At 40.7% G+C, this 20,650-nt stretch overlaps 1 protein-coding gene across 5 annotated transcripts in view; it reads right to left on the bottom strand.

The window, feature by feature from the left end:
* The window catches only part of plekhg2 (pleckstrin homology domain containing, family G (with RhoGef domain) member 2), a 115,452-nt gene that overhangs the window by 31,235 nt on the left and 63,567 nt on the right, over nucleotides 1–20,650 (bottom strand). For all 5 annotated transcript variants that reach the window (XM_061877724.1, XM_061877723.1, XM_061877722.1 and 2 more), the window contains 3 exons: nucleotides 19,725–19,825; nucleotides 3,810–3,876; nucleotides 3,272–3,318 (listed from right to left, as the gene is read on the bottom strand). In XM_061877724.1, coding sequence (XP_061733708.1) covers nucleotides 3,272–3,318; nucleotides 3,810–3,876; nucleotides 19,725–19,825 — 215 coding nt within the window. The remainder of the gene's footprint in view (nucleotides 1–3,271; nucleotides 3,319–3,809; nucleotides 3,877–19,724; nucleotides 19,826–20,650) is intronic.

The following is a 20,650-nucleotide window of genomic DNA, read 5'->3' as shown; positions in this document are numbered from 1 at the left end:
ATGTGAGGGAGAGAAAAAAAATGAATGTTGTCGTGATTTACATGCGGCCACAAACACACAACATGACAAAAAAGAACCACGTCCATTATTTTGTGCTCGGCAGTTCCAGCGACAAAGAGGCCGCTTGAATGATGGAGCGTGACACCCTCTCGTCGCGCTGATTTATGGCGGCCGTTCACGGTGGGGAAAAAAGTAAGTGTTGGGAACCGGCACGGCGGTTCTTTTTGGACGCTGCACGGCCGCATGGATCCAGTTGAGGAGGAAGGGATGCAGCAGCAAAAAACACTAGAGACGCATTTTTGGTTTTGGACGACTGAGAGCATCTGACCTACTTTTAATACTTTTTTGTTTTTTCAAGTCTTTTTTAAAGGCTGCGAGAAGCAGTGAACTCAGTGAGGTGATGTGTTCTGTATGACGTAGTCATAGTGGAGAAAGTTAGACTCCACAGAGAAAACACTCTTCAATGTGTTTATACCACATGCACACGCACGCGCACACACACACACACACACACACACACACACACACACACACACACACACACACACACACACACACACACACACACACACACACACACACACACACACACACACACACACACACACACACACGTTGAGATGAAGGAGCAAGTGTGCGCGAGGAAACAGAGCCGACATGAAATAAACTTCTTAATGAGTTAAGCGAACAAACTTTCTTTTTTGCAGCCGCGTTCTTTGCTGATGTATTTACTGGCCCCGCTGTTCTGGAGGACAAGCTGACAGGAAACAGACCTTGGAGCCAAAAGACTCCCATAGGAGGGGTGCAGGGAGTCCAAGTCGAGTCAGGTTTAAAGTCCCGGTCTCTCTAAAGTCGTAAGTCTGTCAAACGTGAAGACGTAGAGAGTGAAAACATGCTGACATCATCATCATGTTGTTGCTATTAAGCTCTTTTGGTGGACTCCATCAAACACCAACACCTGATGTTCTACTTTCTAGAAGATCTTTCTCGTGATCCCCTCTGTTACAGTGGAACCCGTTTATGACTCATGTCCACTTAAAGGCCAACTGAAATGAGATTTTCTTATTTAAACGAGGATAGCAGGTCCATTCTATGTGTCATACTTGATCATTTCGCAATATTGCCATATTTTTGCTGAAAAGATTTAGTAGAGAACATCAACGATAAAGTTCGCAACTTTTGGCCGCTAATAAAAAACCCTTGCCTTTACCGGAAGTCGCAGACAATGACGTCACAAGGGTGAGGGCTCCTCACGGCCTCACATTGTTTATAATGGGAGCCTCCAGCAGCAAGAGCTATTCGGACCGAGAAAACGACAATTTCCCCATTAATTTGAGCGAGGATGAAAGATTCATGGATGATGATATTGATAGCGAAGGACTAGAAAAAATAAAATAAAATAAAATAAAAATAAAGTTAAAAAAAAAGGTGATTGCATTGGGACAGATTCAGATGTCTTTAGACACATTTACTAAGATAATTCTGGGAAATCCCTTATCTTTCTATTGTGTTGCTAATGTTTTAGTGAGATTAAATAGTACCTGATAGTCAGAGGGGTGTGTCCACGGGTCTCTCAGGGAAGTCGACGGCAGCTGCATGGATGGCGCAAGCTCAGCTGATCTCCGGTAAGAGGCGACTTTTTACCACAATTTTCTCACCAAAACCTGCCGGTTGACAAGTGGTCGGGAACCATGTTCGCTGGACCGCTCTGATCCATAGTAAAGCTTCACCTCTGGGAATTTTAAAGTGTGTTTGTGTGGCTAAAGGCTAAAGCTTCCCACCTCCATCTTTCTACTTTGACTTCTCCATTATTGATTGAACAAATTGCAAAAGATTCAGCAACACAGATATCCAGAATACTGTTTAATTGCGCGATGAAAAGAGACGACTTTTAGCCGCAAATGGTGCTGCGCTAATATGTCCCCTGCAACCCGGGACGTCACGCGCACGCGTCATCATTCCGGGACGTTTTCAACAAGAAACTCTGCGGGAAATTTAAAATTGTAATTTAGTAAACTAAACCGGCCGTATTGACATGTGTTGCAATGTTAATATTTTATCATTGATATATAAACTATCAGACTGCGTGGTCGGTAGTAGTGGGTTTCAGTAGGCCTTTAAACGCTTGTCCACAGTTTGACGTCTGGTCCAGGGTTGTCAAACTCCTTTTTGTTGAGGAACTATGGCTGCACTCAGAGTGAAGAAATATGAATAGAAACACACGACAGCCTTGTTACACCATGTGCAAAAGCAACTATTTTTAATATTTATATTTCTTACATATGGATGAGTGGCTTGCTTTGAAACCATAAGTCAAAATGACAAGCAGATCTTTACGGGCCTATTTTTGATAACCAAATAAAATGCTTGGAACATTAGATAATATTAATGTTATGCATGAGTAAATTTTTTTCCTGTCATAATTGAAAGAGCATTTACACAAAACATGCCTTTTTTATTTCCAGCAGGCCACATAAACGATGTGGTGGACCAACATTATTATGTTAAGGCGGGCCACTATAAAATGATGTGGCGGATCACAGTAATATGATTTGGCAAACTACATTAAAATAATATTGAGGCCCAAATTAGAATGTTATTTTTTTATTGTTATTTATTGTTTATTATTATTTTTGATCATTATAGTGACATGTTATGTCAGGTTTTATATAGGGCTCAAAGTGTACATATTTGTACTAATTTAGGCACTTCTGTCAAGGCTGAAACCCATTAGTAATTTTTACAATGTTTGTTATGGAGACATTTGCTTCAGTATACAAACCTTTCTATTTACAAACTGTGCTCAAGAACCAATCAAGGGTGTAAATCGAGGTTCTACTTTAATGCTTTAAGTAATTCAAATTGTACAGTAATATCTTACATGGCTGTATGTTTGGTATGTTATTGTATTTTCTTGAAGGTTTTTACATATTGATGTTTCTGTGCTACGTTAGTTTGCTCACCTTTTATCTTTTGTGCTGTAAAGCGCCAGTAACTGCCGTGAAAGGGGCTACGTGAGTTTGCGGGTCCAACGGGGAACGAAGCAACAGCTTTTCTGACCGCGTCAACGATTAATTGGACAAGGGACGGACTGGACACTACCATTTGTAGTCCGCGGCTGCTAAAAGTACAAGTAACAACTACCTAGCCCCAGTAAATAACCAAAAGCAATAAGAGCGATACCTCTCTCCTTCTTGCTTGGTGGAGGTAATCAACTATGTGAGAAAAAGTCTTGACCTAGCTAGGAATTGAGAAAACAGTGTTTACTCACTTGGGGTAGTTCATGCAGTACAGCGTGTAGATGTCAAACGCTTCACTCTGTTCACCAGGAGAAGACAAATAAATAAAAATCCCATTATTAATCAAACATTTCATGGACTGAATGTCACGTTGTCGTATGTTAGCATTTAGCTAGCACTCAGCTAGCATTTAGCTAGCATTGAAATGTGCTGGTTTCATGCTAAATTTTCATAGCACTTGTCACTCTGCTGCAACAATGTTACCACTGTATGCACACGAACGCACACGCACGCACGCACGCACGCACGCACGCACGCACGCACGCACGCACGCACGCACGCACACACACACACACACACACACACACACACACACACGCACGCACACACACACACACACACACACACACACACACACACACACAAACTTTCACTGGGTGTTGGTCTGATCCTAAGCAGCACAAATTCATAAACAACGTGACGGGTGTTGTTGGAGTCACTGACCTACTGCCTGTGACCTGTTTCCTGTCAAACAAACGCGCACACACGCACACACTCAGTCTTCCTCACCCTTTCCACAAAGCATTCAGCGATGGCGGCGGCATGAGGGCTCCTTTCCAAATCCTCCAGAAGTTCACTGGGGAGAGATACGGTGAGAAGATGAAATGATGTTTGCGTCACTCAGTACAAAGTACTTCCACTCCCACAATTGTATTGTCAGTCACTCATGTATTGGAGAGCATCCAGGAGAATATGCCACAGGAAGCCTTGTGGGATACATTGTGGTGGTCACAGAGAGTGGTGATCGGCAGCACATGCAGGAAAACGTCACCTCTTATCAGCCATGCAGTTTACTAACGATATAAAGGTTGTACAGAGGTGGGAAAAAACCTTGACTTTACCACTCTCGTGTTTGAAAACTAAATCACAGATGATGTCGCCTTGAAAAATGAATGGATGTATGGATGTACAGTATCTATGTATGGACAGATGAATGAATGAATGATGGATGACAGATGAATGCATGAATTGATGGATGAATGGGTGAATGATTGATGAATGGATGATGGATGAATGGATGATAGATGCATGCATGAATAGACTGATCAATGGGTGAATAACAGATGGATGAAGTGATGGATGAATGAATGAACGAATGAATGGATGGATGAAAGGGTGATGGATGAATGCATGCATTGATATATGAATTGTTTGCTGAATGAACAGATGAATGAATGAATGGTTGTATGGATGATGGATTAGTGGATGGACAGATGGATGAATGAATAAAATACTTAACGGAATGGAGGGTGGAAAAATTTATGAATTAATTCATGGCTTTATGGATGGATGGATGATGAATGAATAAGTAAATGGATGGATAGATGAATAAATGAATGAAACGATGAATTCATTAATTAATTAATGATGATCTGGATGGATGAAAGATAGATCAATAAATGAATGAATGCATGAAAGGGTGGATGATAGTTGGATGAATAAAAAGATTAGTAATACATGAATTAATGAATATATGGATTAATGACTGGATGTATGAAACAAGGAATAAATGAATTAATTAATGAAGATATAGATGGATGCAAGATAATTAAATGAATGAATGAATGCATGAAAGGGTGGATGATAGTTGGATGAATAAATACATTAACAAAACGTGAATGAATGGCTGTATGGATTAATGGATGTATGAATGAATAAATGACTGGATGAATGAAACAATGATTGAATGAATAAATGAACAGATGATTGGATGGATGATAGATAAATAAATGAATTAATGATTGATGGGTGGATGGATAGTTGGATGAATACATAGATTAATAAATGAATAAATCAATAAATTAATGGATTATGGATAAATGGATTAATGGATGCCTGAGTGAATGACTGCATTAGTGAATGAATGGATGGAGATTGATGGATGAATGAATGAATGAATGAATGAATGAAAGCATAGATACATAAATGAATGAATGAATGAATAAGTATATAACAGATGGATGAATGCATAAGTGAATGAATGGATGGATGAATAGATACATGGATGAATGACTGTGTAAATGGATGGATAAATGAATTAATGGATGCATGATGGATTAATGGATGATTATGAATGCATAACTAAATTGATGAATGACTTGATGAATGGGTGGATAGATGAAGGACAAATGGATGATGGATAGATGAATTGATGGATGGATAGCTAGCTCAATGAATGAATGAATACGGATGGCTAGATGAATGTATGAGGACATAGCTTCAAACATCTGGAGGGAAAGTGAGGGAGGCTACAAAGAGAGGAAGCTCACTGACATCATGACAATTTCATCTTTCTCATGACCTCTGGAGTCAGGTTTCCGTTGTCACGGTAACGCGATGACGTCACATTCAACCAGGTCAACAAACATGGAGGGATCCAGAAGTGAGGTTGTACGCCAACAAGAAGCTTCCTGACCACAAGAATCCTGTTCCCACCACACAATACACACAACCACACGCAGACAAACTAAGACCCCGCTCCCCGCCTCTTCCTCCTCTTGTCCCTTGCTCGCCCTCCTCTGGCGCCAGGCCTCGTTTTGTGGGCGGCACACATGTTCGGAGGGGGCCGGCGGGGGAAGACATGAAGAACACACAAACACTGCACACCTCTGCTTCATAACACACTCCATCACCTCGCTTCAAGACCTCCCCTGACCCGGGGTGACCCCCAGCGGCGCTCCAGAGATCCCCGGCGAGGGCCAAAGCAAACATGAGGACACTCAACATGGACGATTCATTGTCACAAAGTCAAGACAAGTCAAGAAAAGTCACATTTCACTGCCAATGTCCAGGAACGTTTAACTGTTTGTGTCATAATAGTTAGGAATTTTCAATGGAAGCCGCTTATCTCGACGCCCCTCAGACCAGCTGTTGTCAACGTGGCAGAAACGGAAAGTGAAACTAAGCATTGCTCGCACAATTACTTGTCACTTTGTCCAGAATCATATGAAGAATGGTGATAATAAATATTATTTTAAACCTATGGAAGTTTGTTGACATAGTTTGAAAGGATTTCACTACTTTCAAAGACACAGTTAAAAAATTAGTTCACACTGAATGCTGTTATTTTTTAGCTTATTTTTCACCGAGCAGGAAGTCACCGTGTGCAAGTTGTAATGCTGACAATGCGAGACAGCAGTTATTAGGGTTGTATTTCTATACTTTTGAAAATAAAGGGCACCACAAACAAAATGTCATTATTGGCTTTATTTTAACTAAAAATCTCATGATGCATAAACGTATGTTTCTTATTTCTATCAAGGAAGAATTTTGGCAATAAATAAGATGTTGAGCATAGGAGACAACTTGTCTTTTAGTAAACAAAGGCTCCTTATTAGTCTGCTGACATATGCAGTAACATGTTGTGTCATTTCTCATTCTGTTATTTTGTCTAAATTATCAATCTGCTTACTTTCTGTTTTAACATGTTATATTTACACTTCTGTTAATATGTAATAATCACTTATTCTTTTGTTTGATTTTTTTACGTTAGTTTTGGATGATACTACAAATTCTGGTATCCAATACCAAGTAGTTCCAGGGTCATACATTGATCATAATTAAAGTTCTCCTGTGTCCAAGACATAGAGTATTTCCTGAGTTTATAAACAATAAAAAATGACAAAAAATATTTTGAGGTAATAAAACATATCAATATAATCATTGTAGTATCGACTATATACGACTCTTGTACTTGGTATTGTTAGAGTCAATATATGGATATATCAATCCATTTGCTATTGTTTCCTACGGTGTGTAGTGAAGCATGTTTAGCTATTCCTTGTCCTGCAGGGATGATACTTGTAAGAAACTTACTTTATTTGTTTCTATGGAGGCAATGATAAGTGATTTAAAAGTAGCTAAAACACTGCCGACTGCGGCTGGATGTTAGCCACTAGCTATGTTTAGAAAATCTCTTCCATAGCGGTGCTATAGTGCAATAAGCTTCACCTTTATCGTTTGTTAAACCCAAAACCAGTGAAGTTGGCACGTTGTGTAAATGGTAAATAAAAACAGAATACAATTTTCCAAATCCTTTTCAACCTATATTCAATTGAATAGACTGCAAAGACAAGATATGTAATGTTCGAACTAAAAAACTTTGTTATTTTTTTCAAATATTAGCTCATTAGGAATTTGATGCCTGCAACATGTTCCAAAAAAGTTGGCACGAGTGGCAAAAAGGATATTTCACCATCCACGGTCTATAATATCATCGAAAGGTTCAAAGAATCTGGAGAAATCAGTGCACGTAAGCAGAAAGGCTGAAAACCAACATTGAATGCCTGTGACCTTCGATCCCTCAGGCAGTACTGCATCAAAAAGCGACATCAGTGTGTAAAGCATATCACCACATGGGCTCAGGAACACTTCAGAAAACCACTGTCAGTAACTATAGTTGGTCGCCACATCTGTAAGTGCAAGTTAAAACTCTACTATGCAAAGCCAAACCCATTTATCAACAACACCCGGAAACGCCGGCAGCTTCGCTGGACCCGAACTCATCTAAGATGGACTGATGCAATGTGGAAAAGTGTTCTGTTTGCTCTGTCTGACTGTGGACGTCGTTTCCTCCGGGACAAAGAGGAAAAGAACCATCCGGATTGTTATAGGCGCAAAGATGAAAAGCCAGCATCTGTGATGGTATGGGGGTGTATTAGTGGCCAAGGCATGGGTAACTTACACATATGTGAAGGCACCATTAATGCTGAAAAATACATACAGGTTTTGGAGCAACCTTGGCCCTGCACTCTTCAGCATATACATGATGTCGCTAGGTGACATCATACGCAAACACGGTGTTAACTTTCACTGTTATGCTGATGACACCCAACTCTACATGCCCCTAAAGCTGACCAACACGCCGAATTGTAGTCAGCTGGAGGCGTGTCTTAATGAAATTTAACAATAGATGTCCGCTAACTTTTTGCAACTCAACGACAAAAAAACGGAAATGCTGATTATCGGTCCTGCTAGATACCGACCTCTATTTAATAATACAACTTTAACATTTGACAACCAAACAATTAAACAAAGCGACTCGGTAAAGAATCTGGGTATTATCTTCGACCCAACTCTCTCCTTTGAGTCACACATTAAAAGCGTTACTAAAACGCCCCCCGCGACCCCAAAAGGGAATAAGCGGTAGAAAATGGACGGATGGACTAAAACGGCCTTCTTTCATCTCCGTAATATCGCTAAAATTCGCTCCATTTTGTCCACAAAAGACGCTGAGATCATTATCCATGCGTTTGTTACGTCTCGCCTCGATAACTGTAACGTATTATTTTCGGGTCTCCCCATGTCTAGCATTAAAAGATTACAGTTGGTACAAAATGCGGCTGCTAGACTTTTGACAAGAACAAGAAAGTTTGATCATATTACGCCTATACTGGCTCACCTGCACTGGCTTCCTGTGCACTTAAGATGTGACTTTAAGGTTACGTATAAAATACTACACGGTCTAGCTCCATCCTATCTTGCCGATTGTATTGTACCATATGTCCCGGCAAGAAATCTGCGTTCAAAGGACTCCGGCTTATTAGTGATTCCCAAAACCCCAAAAAAGTCTGCGGGCTATAGAGCATTTTCCACTCGGGCTCCAGTACTCTGGAATGCCCTACCGGTAACAGTTCGAGATGCCACCTCAGTAGAAACATTTAAGTCTCACCTTAAAACTCATTTGTATACTCTAGCCTTTAAATAGACTCCCTTTTTAGACCAGTTGATCTGCCGTTTCTTTTCTTTTTCTCCTATGTCCCACTCTCCCCTGTGGAGGGGGTCCGGTCCGATGGCCAAGGATGAAGTACTGCCTGTCCAGAGTCGGGACCCAGGATGGACCACTCGTCCAGAGTCCGGACCCAGGATGGACCGCTCGTCTGTGTATCGGTTGGGGACATCTCTGCGCTGCTGATCCGCCTCTGCATGGGATGGTTTCCTGCTGGCTCTGTTGTGGACGGGACTCTCGCTGCTGTGTTGGATCCGCTTTGGACTGGACTCTCGCGGCTGTGTTGGATCCACTATAGATTGAACTTTCACAGTATCATGTTAGACCCGCTTGACATCCATTGCTTTCGGTCCCCTAGAGGACAGGGGGTGGGGGGGTTGCCCACATATGTGGTCCTCTCCAAGGTTCTCAGTCATCATTGTCACCGACGTCCCACTGGATGTGAGTTTTCCTTGCCCTTAAGTGGGCCTACCGAGGATGTCGTAGTGGTTTGTGCTGTGGTTTGTGCAGCCCTTTGAGAAACTAGTGATTTAGGGCTATATAAATGAACATTGATTGATTGATTGATGTTGCCCTCCAAGCAATGTCTTGCTTATTTCAGCAAGACAATGCCAAGCTACGTGTTACAACAGTGTGGCTTCATAGTAAAAGAGTGCGGGTACTAGACTGGCCTGCCTGTAGTCCAGATCTGTCTCCCATTGAAAATGTGCGGCGCACTATGAAGTCTAAAATACCACAACGGAGACCCCGGATTGTTGAACATCTTAAGCTGTACATCAAGCAAGAATGGGAAATAATTCCACCTGAAAAGTTTCAAAAATTGGTCTCCTCAGTTCCTAAACATTTACTGAGTGTTGATAAAAGGAAAGGCCAAGTAACACAGTGGTAACATGTACCTGTGCCATTTTCTTTGCAATGTGTTGCTGCCATTAAATTCTAAGTTAATGATTATTTGCAAAAAAAAAGAATTTGGTTTCTCAGTTTGAACATTAAACATATTGTCTTTGAGGTCTATTCAATTGAATATAAGTTGAAAAGGATTTGCAAATCAATGTATTATGTTTTTATTTATGATTTATACAGCGTGCCAATTTTAGTTGTTTTGGATTTTATAAATCCGTCAGTTGAAAATACACCGTCGTAAAAGATACATTTATTTTGCTGTCAGAGTTCAATAATAAAATTGTGAGAATCAAATAAAGAATGTGCTACACTACCTACACCCCGTTGCAAAAAAAGTTCATTCCACCTGATGCAAACCTACCATGGAACACTTTATTTACTGTTCACTCAACACAGACGTCATAATGTCCTCAAACCTCACCATTATGCTTTCACACATACCATTAATATTTGGGAACACAACTGCGGTATGTTCAAGAAACCTTGCTCGGAGTTCGCCCACACTACAGTTTTTACATACTAGGGAGGCTAACCCTCAGTCGACGCACTAATGCGCACGATCATTATGAACAACTTAATATGGTCGTTATAATCCACTAATGGATGGGTATTGAATCGGGTACTTTTTTGGTACAGGTTGAATCCTGCCGGTCCTATCAGACACCGGTTAATGTAAAATCCAACAGTGCCATGTTTCATGTACCTGGGTTGTGCGTGGCGTCACGACCCAGACGGCTCTTTGCCCTTCCGCGCTTGCTAATCACTCCAGCAGCACAGAGCGGACTTAACCAAACTACCTCAAGGCAATAGTTCATTGTTTTCAAAGCAATTGACTCAGAAAACACTTCAACATAAGTAAAGTAAGGCTCCACTTTTCCAAAAATGTGCTAGCTTGACGCTAATAAAAAAACACTGTTTCCATATGAGTTGGGAAATTGTGTTAGATGTAAATATAAACGGAATACAATGATTTGCAAATCCTTTTCAACCAATATTCAGTTGAATGCTCTACAAAGCCAAGATGTTTGATGTTCAAACTAATGAACTTTATTTCTTTTTTGCAAATAATAATCAACACGTGCCAAAGTAGTTGGGAAAGGGCATGTTCACCACTGTGTTCAACACCTTTTCTTTTAACAACACTCAATAAACGTTTGGGAACTGAGGAAACTAATTGTTGAAGCTTTGAAAGTGGAATTCTTTCCCATTCTTGTTTTCTGTAGAGCTTCAGTCGTTCAACAGTCCGCTGTCGTATTTTACGCTTCATAATGCGCCACACATTTTCGATGGGAGACATGTCTGGACTGCAGGCGGGCCAGGAAAGTACCCGCACTCTTTTACTATGAAGCCACGCTGTTGTAACATGTGACTTGGCATTGTCTTGCTGAAATAAGCAGAGGCGTCCATGATAATGTTGCTTGGATGACAACATGTGTTGCTCCAAAACCTGTATGGACCATTCAGCATTAATGGTGCCTTCACAAATGTGTAAGTTACCCATCCCTTGGGCACTAATACACCCCCATACCATCACAGATGCTGGTTTTTGAACTTTGCGCCTATAACAATCCGGATGGTTATTTTCCTTTTTGTTCCGGAGGACACCACATCCACAGTTTCCAAATAAAATTTGAAATGTGGCTTTGTCAGACCACAGAACACTTTTCCACTTTGCATCAGTAAAGTAAGGCTCCACTTTTCCAAAAATGTGCAAGCTTGACGCTAATATAAAAACACTGTTTCCATATGAGTTGGGAAATTGTGTTAGATGTAAATATAAACGGAATACAATGATTTGCAAATCCTTATCAACCAATATTCAGTTGAATGCTCTACAAAGCCAAGATATTTGATGTTCAAACTAATAAACTTTATTTCTTTTTTGCAAATAATAATCAACACATGCCAAAGTAGTTGGAAAGGGCATGTTCACCACTGTGTTCAACACCTTTTCTTTTAACAACACTCAAACGTTTGGGAACTGAGGAAACTAATTGTTGAAGCTTTGAAAGTGGAATTCTTTCCCATTCTTGTTTTTTGTAGAGCTTCAGTCGTTCAACAGTCCGCTGTCGTATTTTACGCTTCATAATGCGCCACACATTTTCGATGGGAGACATGTCTGGACTGCAGGCGGGCCAGGAAAGTACCCGCACTCTTTTACTATGAAGCCACGCTGTTGTAACATGTGACTTGGCATTGTCTTGCTGAAATAAGCAGGGGCGTCCATGATAATGTTGCTTGGATGACAACATGTGTTGCTCCAAAACCTGTATTGACCATTCAGCATTAATGGTGCCTTCACAAATGTGTAAGTTACCCATGCCTTGAACTTTGCGCCTATAACAATCCGGATGGTTATTTTCCTTTTTGTTCCGGAGGACACCACATCCACAGTTTCCAAATAAAATTTGAAATGTGGCTTTGTCAGACCACAGAACACTTTTCCACTTTGCATCAGTCCATCTTAGATGAGCTCAGGCCCAGAGAAGCCGGTGGCGTTCCCGGGTGTTGTTGACAAATGGCTTTCGCTTTGCATAGTAGAGTTTTAACTTGCACTTACAGATGTAGCGACCGACTGTAGGTACTGACAGTGGTTTTATGAAGTGTTCCTTTACACACTGATGTCGTTTTTTGATGCAATACTGCCTGAGGGATCAAATGTCCATAATATCATCGCTTACGTGCAGTGATTTCGCCAGATTCTCTGAACCTTTTGATGATTTTACGGACCGTAGATGGTAAAATCCCTAAATTCCTTGCAATAACTCGTTGAGAAATGTTGTTCTAAAACTGTTCAACAATTTGCTTACAAAGTGGTGACCCTCGCCCCATCCTCTTTTGTGAATTACTGAGCATTTCATGGAAGTTGCTTTTATACCCAATCATGGCACCCACCTGTTCCCAATTAGCCTGCACACCTGTGGGATGTTTCAAATAAGTGTTTAATGAGCATTCCTCAACTTTATCAGTATTTATTGCCACCTTTCCCAACTTCTTTGTCCCGTGTTGCTCGCATCAAATTCTATAGTTAATAATTATTTGCAGCAAAAAAAATGTTTATCAGTTTGAACATCAAATATGTTGTCTTTGTGGCATAGTCAACTGAATATGGGTTGAAAATGATTTGCAAATCATTGTATTCCGTTTGTTTACATCTAACACAATTTCCCATCTCATATGGAAACGGGGTTTGTACATTGGCATTGCTATTGACATAGTACTGATTAGCATTAGCAATTTTACATGGCAATTTCAACACATTCAAATGTGTTAATGAAAACTACAATGAATATGCATGTTACAATCAAACAGCTACTGTGTAATAAGTACAATACTTACACCCAAAAAAGAACACACCAGTAACTATGCGCTACTGCCATCTCACGTCTTAAATTTGCAACGGTAATTGCAATTTAATGTCATACTTGCAATTTAGGCACTGAAATGTGATATTGAAACAAGCTATGGACATCACACTCAGCTCATTTTAAAATGAAGCAATACACAAATATTTCCATATTAAAAACAATACAAAAATTTCGGGACGGCGTGGCGCAGTGGTAGAGTGGCCGTGCGCAACCCGAGGGTCCCTGGTTCAAATCCCACCTGGTACCAACCTCGTCACGTCCGTTGTGTCCTGAGGAAGACACTTCACCCTTGCTCCTGATGGGTGCTGGTTGGCGCCTTGCATGGCAGCTCCCTCCATCAGTGTGTGAATGTGTGTGTGAATGGGTAAATGTGGAAGTAGTGTCAAAGCGCTTTGAGTACCTTGAAGGTAGAAAAGCGCTATACAAGTACAACCCATACTAACACACATCGAAGTACGAAAATTAGTACCATTGAGTATTGGTATTGATTCCCAGCTATAGGGAATCGGTACAGTATCGGTTCAAATGTGAATGGTACCCATTCCTACTCATAGCACATAACTGTGGTGCGTTCAAGAAACCTTGATTAATGTTTGGCCACACTAGTTTTTACAGACTACAGACAGGGGAGGCTTAACCCTCAGTAGATGCACTGATACTCATGACCATAATCATGTATTATTATGATTTGCTCAAAAAGGTTAATTATGTCTTCTTATTTAAATACTTTTCACATTTTTTTGTAATAAGACAATGTTTTCGGGGATTTGTACCTGACATGTTTTGACTGTCATCTGCAGTCTTCCTCAGAAGACTGTTATTATGATTTTTATTATGATTGCTATTATGTTATTATCATTGTTATTGCACAGCTTTAGAATTTACGTGAATAATGACAGGTTGAATAATTGTTAAAATTTACATTGTAGCCACATTATATCAAAATTTGTCAGCACTATACAGTACAGGCCAAAATTTTGGATACACCTTCTCATTTAATGTGTTTACTTTATTTTCATGACTGTAGATTGTCACTGAAGGCATCAAAACTATGAATGAACACAAGTGGAGTTATGTTCTTAACAAAAAAAGGTGAAATAACTGAAAACATGTTTTATCCTCTAGTTTTTCAAAATAGCCACCCTTTGCTCTGATTATTGCTTTGCACACTCTTGGCATTCTCTTGATGAGCTTCAAGCACACTTGTGAAGAGAAAAACAGTTCCGGTGACTACCTCTTGAAGCTCATTGAGAGAATGCCAAGAGTGTGCAACAAAGTAATCGGAGCAAAGGGTGGCTATTTTGAAGAAACTAGAATATAAATACATGGATAGGTTGATTGGCAACACGAAATTGGCCCTAGTGTGTGAATGTGAGTGTGAATGTTGTTCATTTTCAATCTATCAAGATAAAAAAAATGATATCAAAATCAAATTACAGGATTTTATTCATGTAGTTTGCTCATTTTCCTCGAGTGCACTAACATGCGTTTTTTTTTTTTTACATATGTAGCATCATCTACAAAGATACAACAAATTGCTATTGTGACATCTAGTGGACACATTTAGAACAGCAGTTTCTTTCATTAAAAAATGTCAGTTCATTTTTATACTTAGCAAACGCATCCCGCGGGCCGATAAAACCTGTTAGCCGTACGTTTGACATCCCTGATCTAGGAGTACTCAAATGGTCCGCACTCGGTAGCCATGTTGGTTTGGTGGCCCACCACTTTGTTTACTTCCGTTTCAAAGTCAAGTGACGGAATACAAGGTATAGCCCAGTTGGATTCCTCCGAAACGGCCAAATAGCAAATGTCCCTGCGGTCCAAGCCTGCACATTTAGGTACAGTTCCTGCACGCCGCTTCTCAAAGGTCATCTTCGGAGCGTCTCTGCAAATCTCCTATTGTGTGGGTCGCATCTTATCCAACCCGCTGTGTGGAAGCGTCAACGCGCCGCCAGCGAGATAAATGCGGACTGGAATCGTCGAAAGCGTTATAATTTGCTTGCCTAAAAGTAGTCAAATTGCAACGTAGGAGAAGTGAAAGTGGCTGCAAAGATCTTGTTAAGTATAGCGTGCGTGTCGAGCGGCAGACCACCTCCCTGCAGACCGGGGAGCACAAACAAGATGGCGGCGCAACACAATGCCGTTTCGGAAGCGAGTGAACGGATGGTATAGGAAGCCCGACTGGGTATGCAAACTTCCTCCTTGCTTTTATTCTTTCGCTTTTCCTTTCTGTGCTGGAGATAAAACAGTGGAGAAGCCAGTCCGAACATCTGCTTGTACTTGAACGCAGCTGACATTACGACACTCTTGTGGCATATTAGGCCAGCCATGCGTATGAAAATAACATACGAGCACTTAATTATAACCTATGAATCATCAGCAGCTGGGACGTGCATGACAGTAGCGACGCTTGTCAACATGCTGATGAGTAATAATGATAAATGGTAAATGGGTTATACTTGTATAGCGCTTTTCTACCTTGAAGGTACTCAAAGCGCTTTGACACTATTTCCACATTCACCCATTCACACACACATTCACACACTGATGGCGGGAGCTGCCATGCAAGGCCCTAACCATGTCTAATCAGGAGCAAGGGTGAAGTGTCTTGCTCAAGGACACAACGGACATGACGAAGTTTGTAGAAGGTGCGGATTGAACCAGGAACCCTCAGGTCGCTGGCACAGCCACTCTCCCAACCGCGCCACGCCGTCCCCAATAACAACAATAATAATAATAATGATAGTAATAACTAGCAAAGCATTTAGAGAGCGCAAACCTCCGCCAGGGGTTGTCTCTCAATACTAAAAGAGCTTGTCTTTTCAGCCCTAGCCTTATATTTTGCACGTAGTGGTGTCCTAATGACTCTCTGCGTGGAAGGCACACGTGTCAAACTCAAAGCCCGGAGGCCAGATCTGTCCCGCCACATCATTGTATGTGGCCCGCAAAAGCTTGGGAAAAATGTGTGTTAATAAAATACTTGTATTATTTTTTTTACTAAATACAAATAATTATTTTGGTTTTGACAGGAAAAAAATCGTTATATCGTTATCTTATAAACGTTAATTGTGTAACCAAGTAAAATATGAGATTATTATATAGTGTATTACAAAAATATTTCAGTAAATATAACAGTGTGTACATGAAAAAAATCTAATAATGAAGTGCATATAGTAACGTATATGAGTAATAATATGAGTTGATTACTGGTACACGTTTATATCAATGCTGTCAAATGATATAACGTATTTTTCGGACTATAAGTCGCAGTTTTTTTCATAGTTTGGCCGGGGGTGCGACCTATACTCAGGAACGACTTATGTGTGAAATTATTAACACATTACCGTAAAATATCAAATAATATTATTTAGCTCATTCACATAAGAGACTAGACCAGTGGTTCTTAACCTGGGTTCGATCGAACCCTAGGGTTTCGGTAAGTCGGCCTCAGGGGTTCAGCGGAGGTCAAAACACACCCAACTCATCGTGTAAATACAAACTTCTCCCTATCGGCATATTACGGATACAGCAACAGCTGACTGATTTGCAGGTGTGTAATTTGTTGTAAGTTTATGCACTGTGTTGGTTTTCTTGTTTGAACAAGGTGATGTTCATGCACCGTTCATTTTGTGCACCAGTAAAAAAAAACATGGTAACACTTTAGTATGGGGAACGTATTCACCATTAATTAGTTGCTTACTAACATGCAAATTAGTAACATATTGGCTCTTAACTAGTCACTATTAAGTACTTATTGATGCCTTATTCGGCATAGCCTTATTATAACCCTAACCCTCTAACCCTAACCAAATAACTCTAAGTCTTTATTACTTAGAATATGTTCCCCTGATGTCCAAATAACTTTAAATTAAGTATTTGTTACTTAGAATATGTTCCCCATACTAAAGTGTTGCAAAAAACATATAACTTTGTCTTGAATTTGAAAAAAAACAACAACATTTTATCTTTCACTAAAGAAGGGTTCGGTACCTCCAACAAGGTTAAGAACCACTGGACTAGACGTATAAGATTTCATCGGATTTATCGATTAGGAGTGACAGATTGTTTGGTAAACGTATAGCATGTTCTATATGTTATAGTAATTTGAATGACTATTACCATAATATGTTACGTATACATACCAGGCACCTTGTCAGTTGGTTATTTATGAGTCATATAACGTACACTTATTCAGCCAGTTGTTTACTATTATTTATTTATTTGAAATTGCCTTTCAAATGTCTATTCTTGGTGTTGGGTTTTATCAAATAATTTACCCCCAAAAATGTGACTTATACTCCAGTGCGACTTTTTTTCCTTAATTTCTTTATTATGCATTTTCGTAAGGTGCGACTTACACTCCGGAGCGACTTATACTCCGAAAAATACGGTATATATTTTCAAATCAGATCAATTTGAATTTTGATTAATCACAAGTCATTGCCCGCATGCATAATTGTAATTAATTTAAAAAAGGGGGCCCTCTGAAGGCAGCTATTACCGCAATGTGGCCCTCAGTGAAAACAAGTTTGACACACCTAGTGTGGAGGTAGTGTGCAGAACAAGGGGTAAGGGGTATTAATCTTGCCCTATAGAGTCTGGCATTTCAGATACTGACTTGCTCAGGTTGGGGCAGAGAAAATGACACAATTTCTAACATTAGCCACGTTAACTAAACTTAGGCTAAAATACTAAATAATAATACCAAAATACTAATATACTACTACTTCTTCTCTGTGTAGTTCTTCCTTTTTTTCATCAACCGAAGAACGATGCATGAAAAAAAAAAACGGGTTTGTTGTGTAATGGCGGGACTCTGGGGTTGTACGCTACACCGATACTAATAAAGTACCGTCGTACCAACGAATGAAAAACATTCAAGTAAAAGTAAATAGTATGTCGCAAAAAAACTACAGTAAAAAGTACTATTGGTCCACAAAGTTACCTAAGTAAATGTTACGGTGTAAATGTAACACGTTACTATCCGCCTCTGGTCTGAACCAGCGCACACACACACACCCTCAAACTCACACACCAACCATGGTTGGAGTCCAAGACCCATTAATGAATAGAGAATAAATAAACCAAAAGTTACTCACAAGTTACTGATTACTTGAGTATTTTTTTCATGGAATACTTACTTACTCAAGTAATTTTAACTTTTACCTGAGTTATTTTATTCTAAAGTATTGGTACTCTTAGTTGAGTACAATTTTTGGGTACTCAACCCAGCTCTGACAAACACACACACACGCATGCACGCACACACACACAAACACACATGCTGGACGATGTTGCCACTATGGTTTTGTCTTTCCATTTGGCAATGTGTGTGTGTGTGTGTGTGTGTGTTTTTAGAAGAAAAGGGATGAAGAGAAGGAAGGTCAAATGTTGACGCTGCAGGAAGTGGAGTTGAAGTTCGAGGGGATTTCTGCTTCACTTTGTGGCGCTTCATCTCGTTAACTCGTTAGGGACTTAATTACTTCATCAACTTAAACTTCACCAACGCGCACGCACACACACACACACACACACACACACACACACACACACACACTATTTCCCATGAGAAACAGGGGCAGGAAGTCTGGAAGGAATGAAAACTGTGTGACTTAATAATGTGTGTGTGTGTGTGTGTGTGTGTGTGTGTGTGTGTGTGTGTGTGTGTGTGTGTGTGTGTGTGTGTGTGTGTGTGTGTGTGTGTGTGTGTGTGTGTGTCAGCTATATCATATTTATAAGTCAGGCCTGATGTTCGTCACATGGACTGCGATGTTGAACCCGGCTCCTCCTCCAGGTGATGAACCCACCTGGCTTCCCATCATGCACTGCGGTCCAGTCTGTCTGCACGTGAGCATTGTCACACTAGCGTGACACACAAAAGTCAGCATTCCATCTAAGTAAAGCCGCAAGAATCCGCTCCGCTGACATGAGCTCAACAGCTGCGCGCAGCTGCCAAAGTCTCCAACTTTTTATCCCCGTATCTCGGTCCCGGCGGGATTGAACCCGCGGGCCTGGCAGCGTTGCGGCCCCGCTCGAGCAGCCCAATGTTTCCATCTTATCTCGCTCCATCTTTATGAGAGTCTCTGAGCCAAAGTGTTGCCACAAGATCTTTTCCAGGATCGGGTCCAAGAAAAAAAAAAAGAAGGGCTTTCTTGTTTTCAACAGTTTTCCACATTTTTGAGGGAAGACGGCGAAGCGAGGAGAGAACATCTGCAGGATTGTTTCTCTGTCATCTCTGAGCGAGAGCAGCTCGAGCGGAACCAGGGGCCTTTAAATTGGACCTGATTGGACGGTCAAAACAAGCCACGACTACACTGAATCCACTTAGAGGCTTGGACAAATGTTCTGTTGCCGTGACGACGACCGCTCTCTCTCTCCTGCTTTGGCGTGAGTGATCAATATATGTAAATAAGCTCCACGTACCTGTTGAACTCGTAGATGTCCTCGATGTTGCAGAACAACGTGCTGACCTGCTCTGGCGCCAGAGGGAGACCACCGAAGTCGATGATGCAGCCCAGATAGTCCTGTGAACAAACACGAGAGTCCTAAATTACCCCCCCAAAAAATTTTGGGGAATGAATCGCATTTGTTATTTTGCCAATGTTATTAAAAATTATAGATTTTGAATCAAGAATCGTTTTGAATTGAAAATCGAATTATGACCCCCAAGAATCGAATCAAATTGTGCGATGGCCAAAGAGATTCACAGTCCTAGTATGTACAGTATGTATGTGTGTGTGTATATATATATATATATATATATATATATATATATATATATATATATAGATATATATATATATATATATATATATATATATATATATATATATAGATATATATATATATATATATATATAAAGGGCTTCACGGTGGAAGAGGGGTTAGTGCGTCTGCCTCACAATACGAAGGTCCTGTGTAGTCAGGGTTCAATCCCGGGCTCGGGATCTTTCTGTGTGGAGTTTGCATGTTCTCCCCGTGAATGCGAATCTGGCTCCTTTCCACCTCCAAAGAGATGCACCTGGGGATAGGTTGATGGGCAACACTAAATTGGCCCTAGTGTGTGAATGTGAGTGTGAATGTTGTCTGTCTGTGTTGGCCCTGCGATGAGGTGGCGACTTATCCAGGGTGTACCCCGCCTTCCGCCCGATTGTAGCTGAGATAGGCACCAGCGCCCCCCGCAACCCCAAAGGGAATAAGTGGTAGGAAATGGATGGATATATATATATATATGAATATATGCGGTATATACAGTATGTGGAGGCGTTCCCAGGCCAGCCGGGAGACATAGTCTTCCCAACGTGTCCTGGGTCTTCCCCGTGGCCTCCTACCAGCTGGACGTGCCCTAA

This window comes from Nerophis ophidion, linkage group LG18 (assembly GCF_033978795.1).
Source record: "Nerophis ophidion isolate RoL-2023_Sa linkage group LG18, RoL_Noph_v1.0, whole genome shotgun sequence".
Lineage (NCBI taxonomy): Eukaryota > Metazoa > Chordata > Actinopteri > Syngnathiformes > Syngnathidae > Nerophis > Nerophis ophidion.
This window is presented reverse-complemented; position numbering and strand designations above follow the sequence as displayed.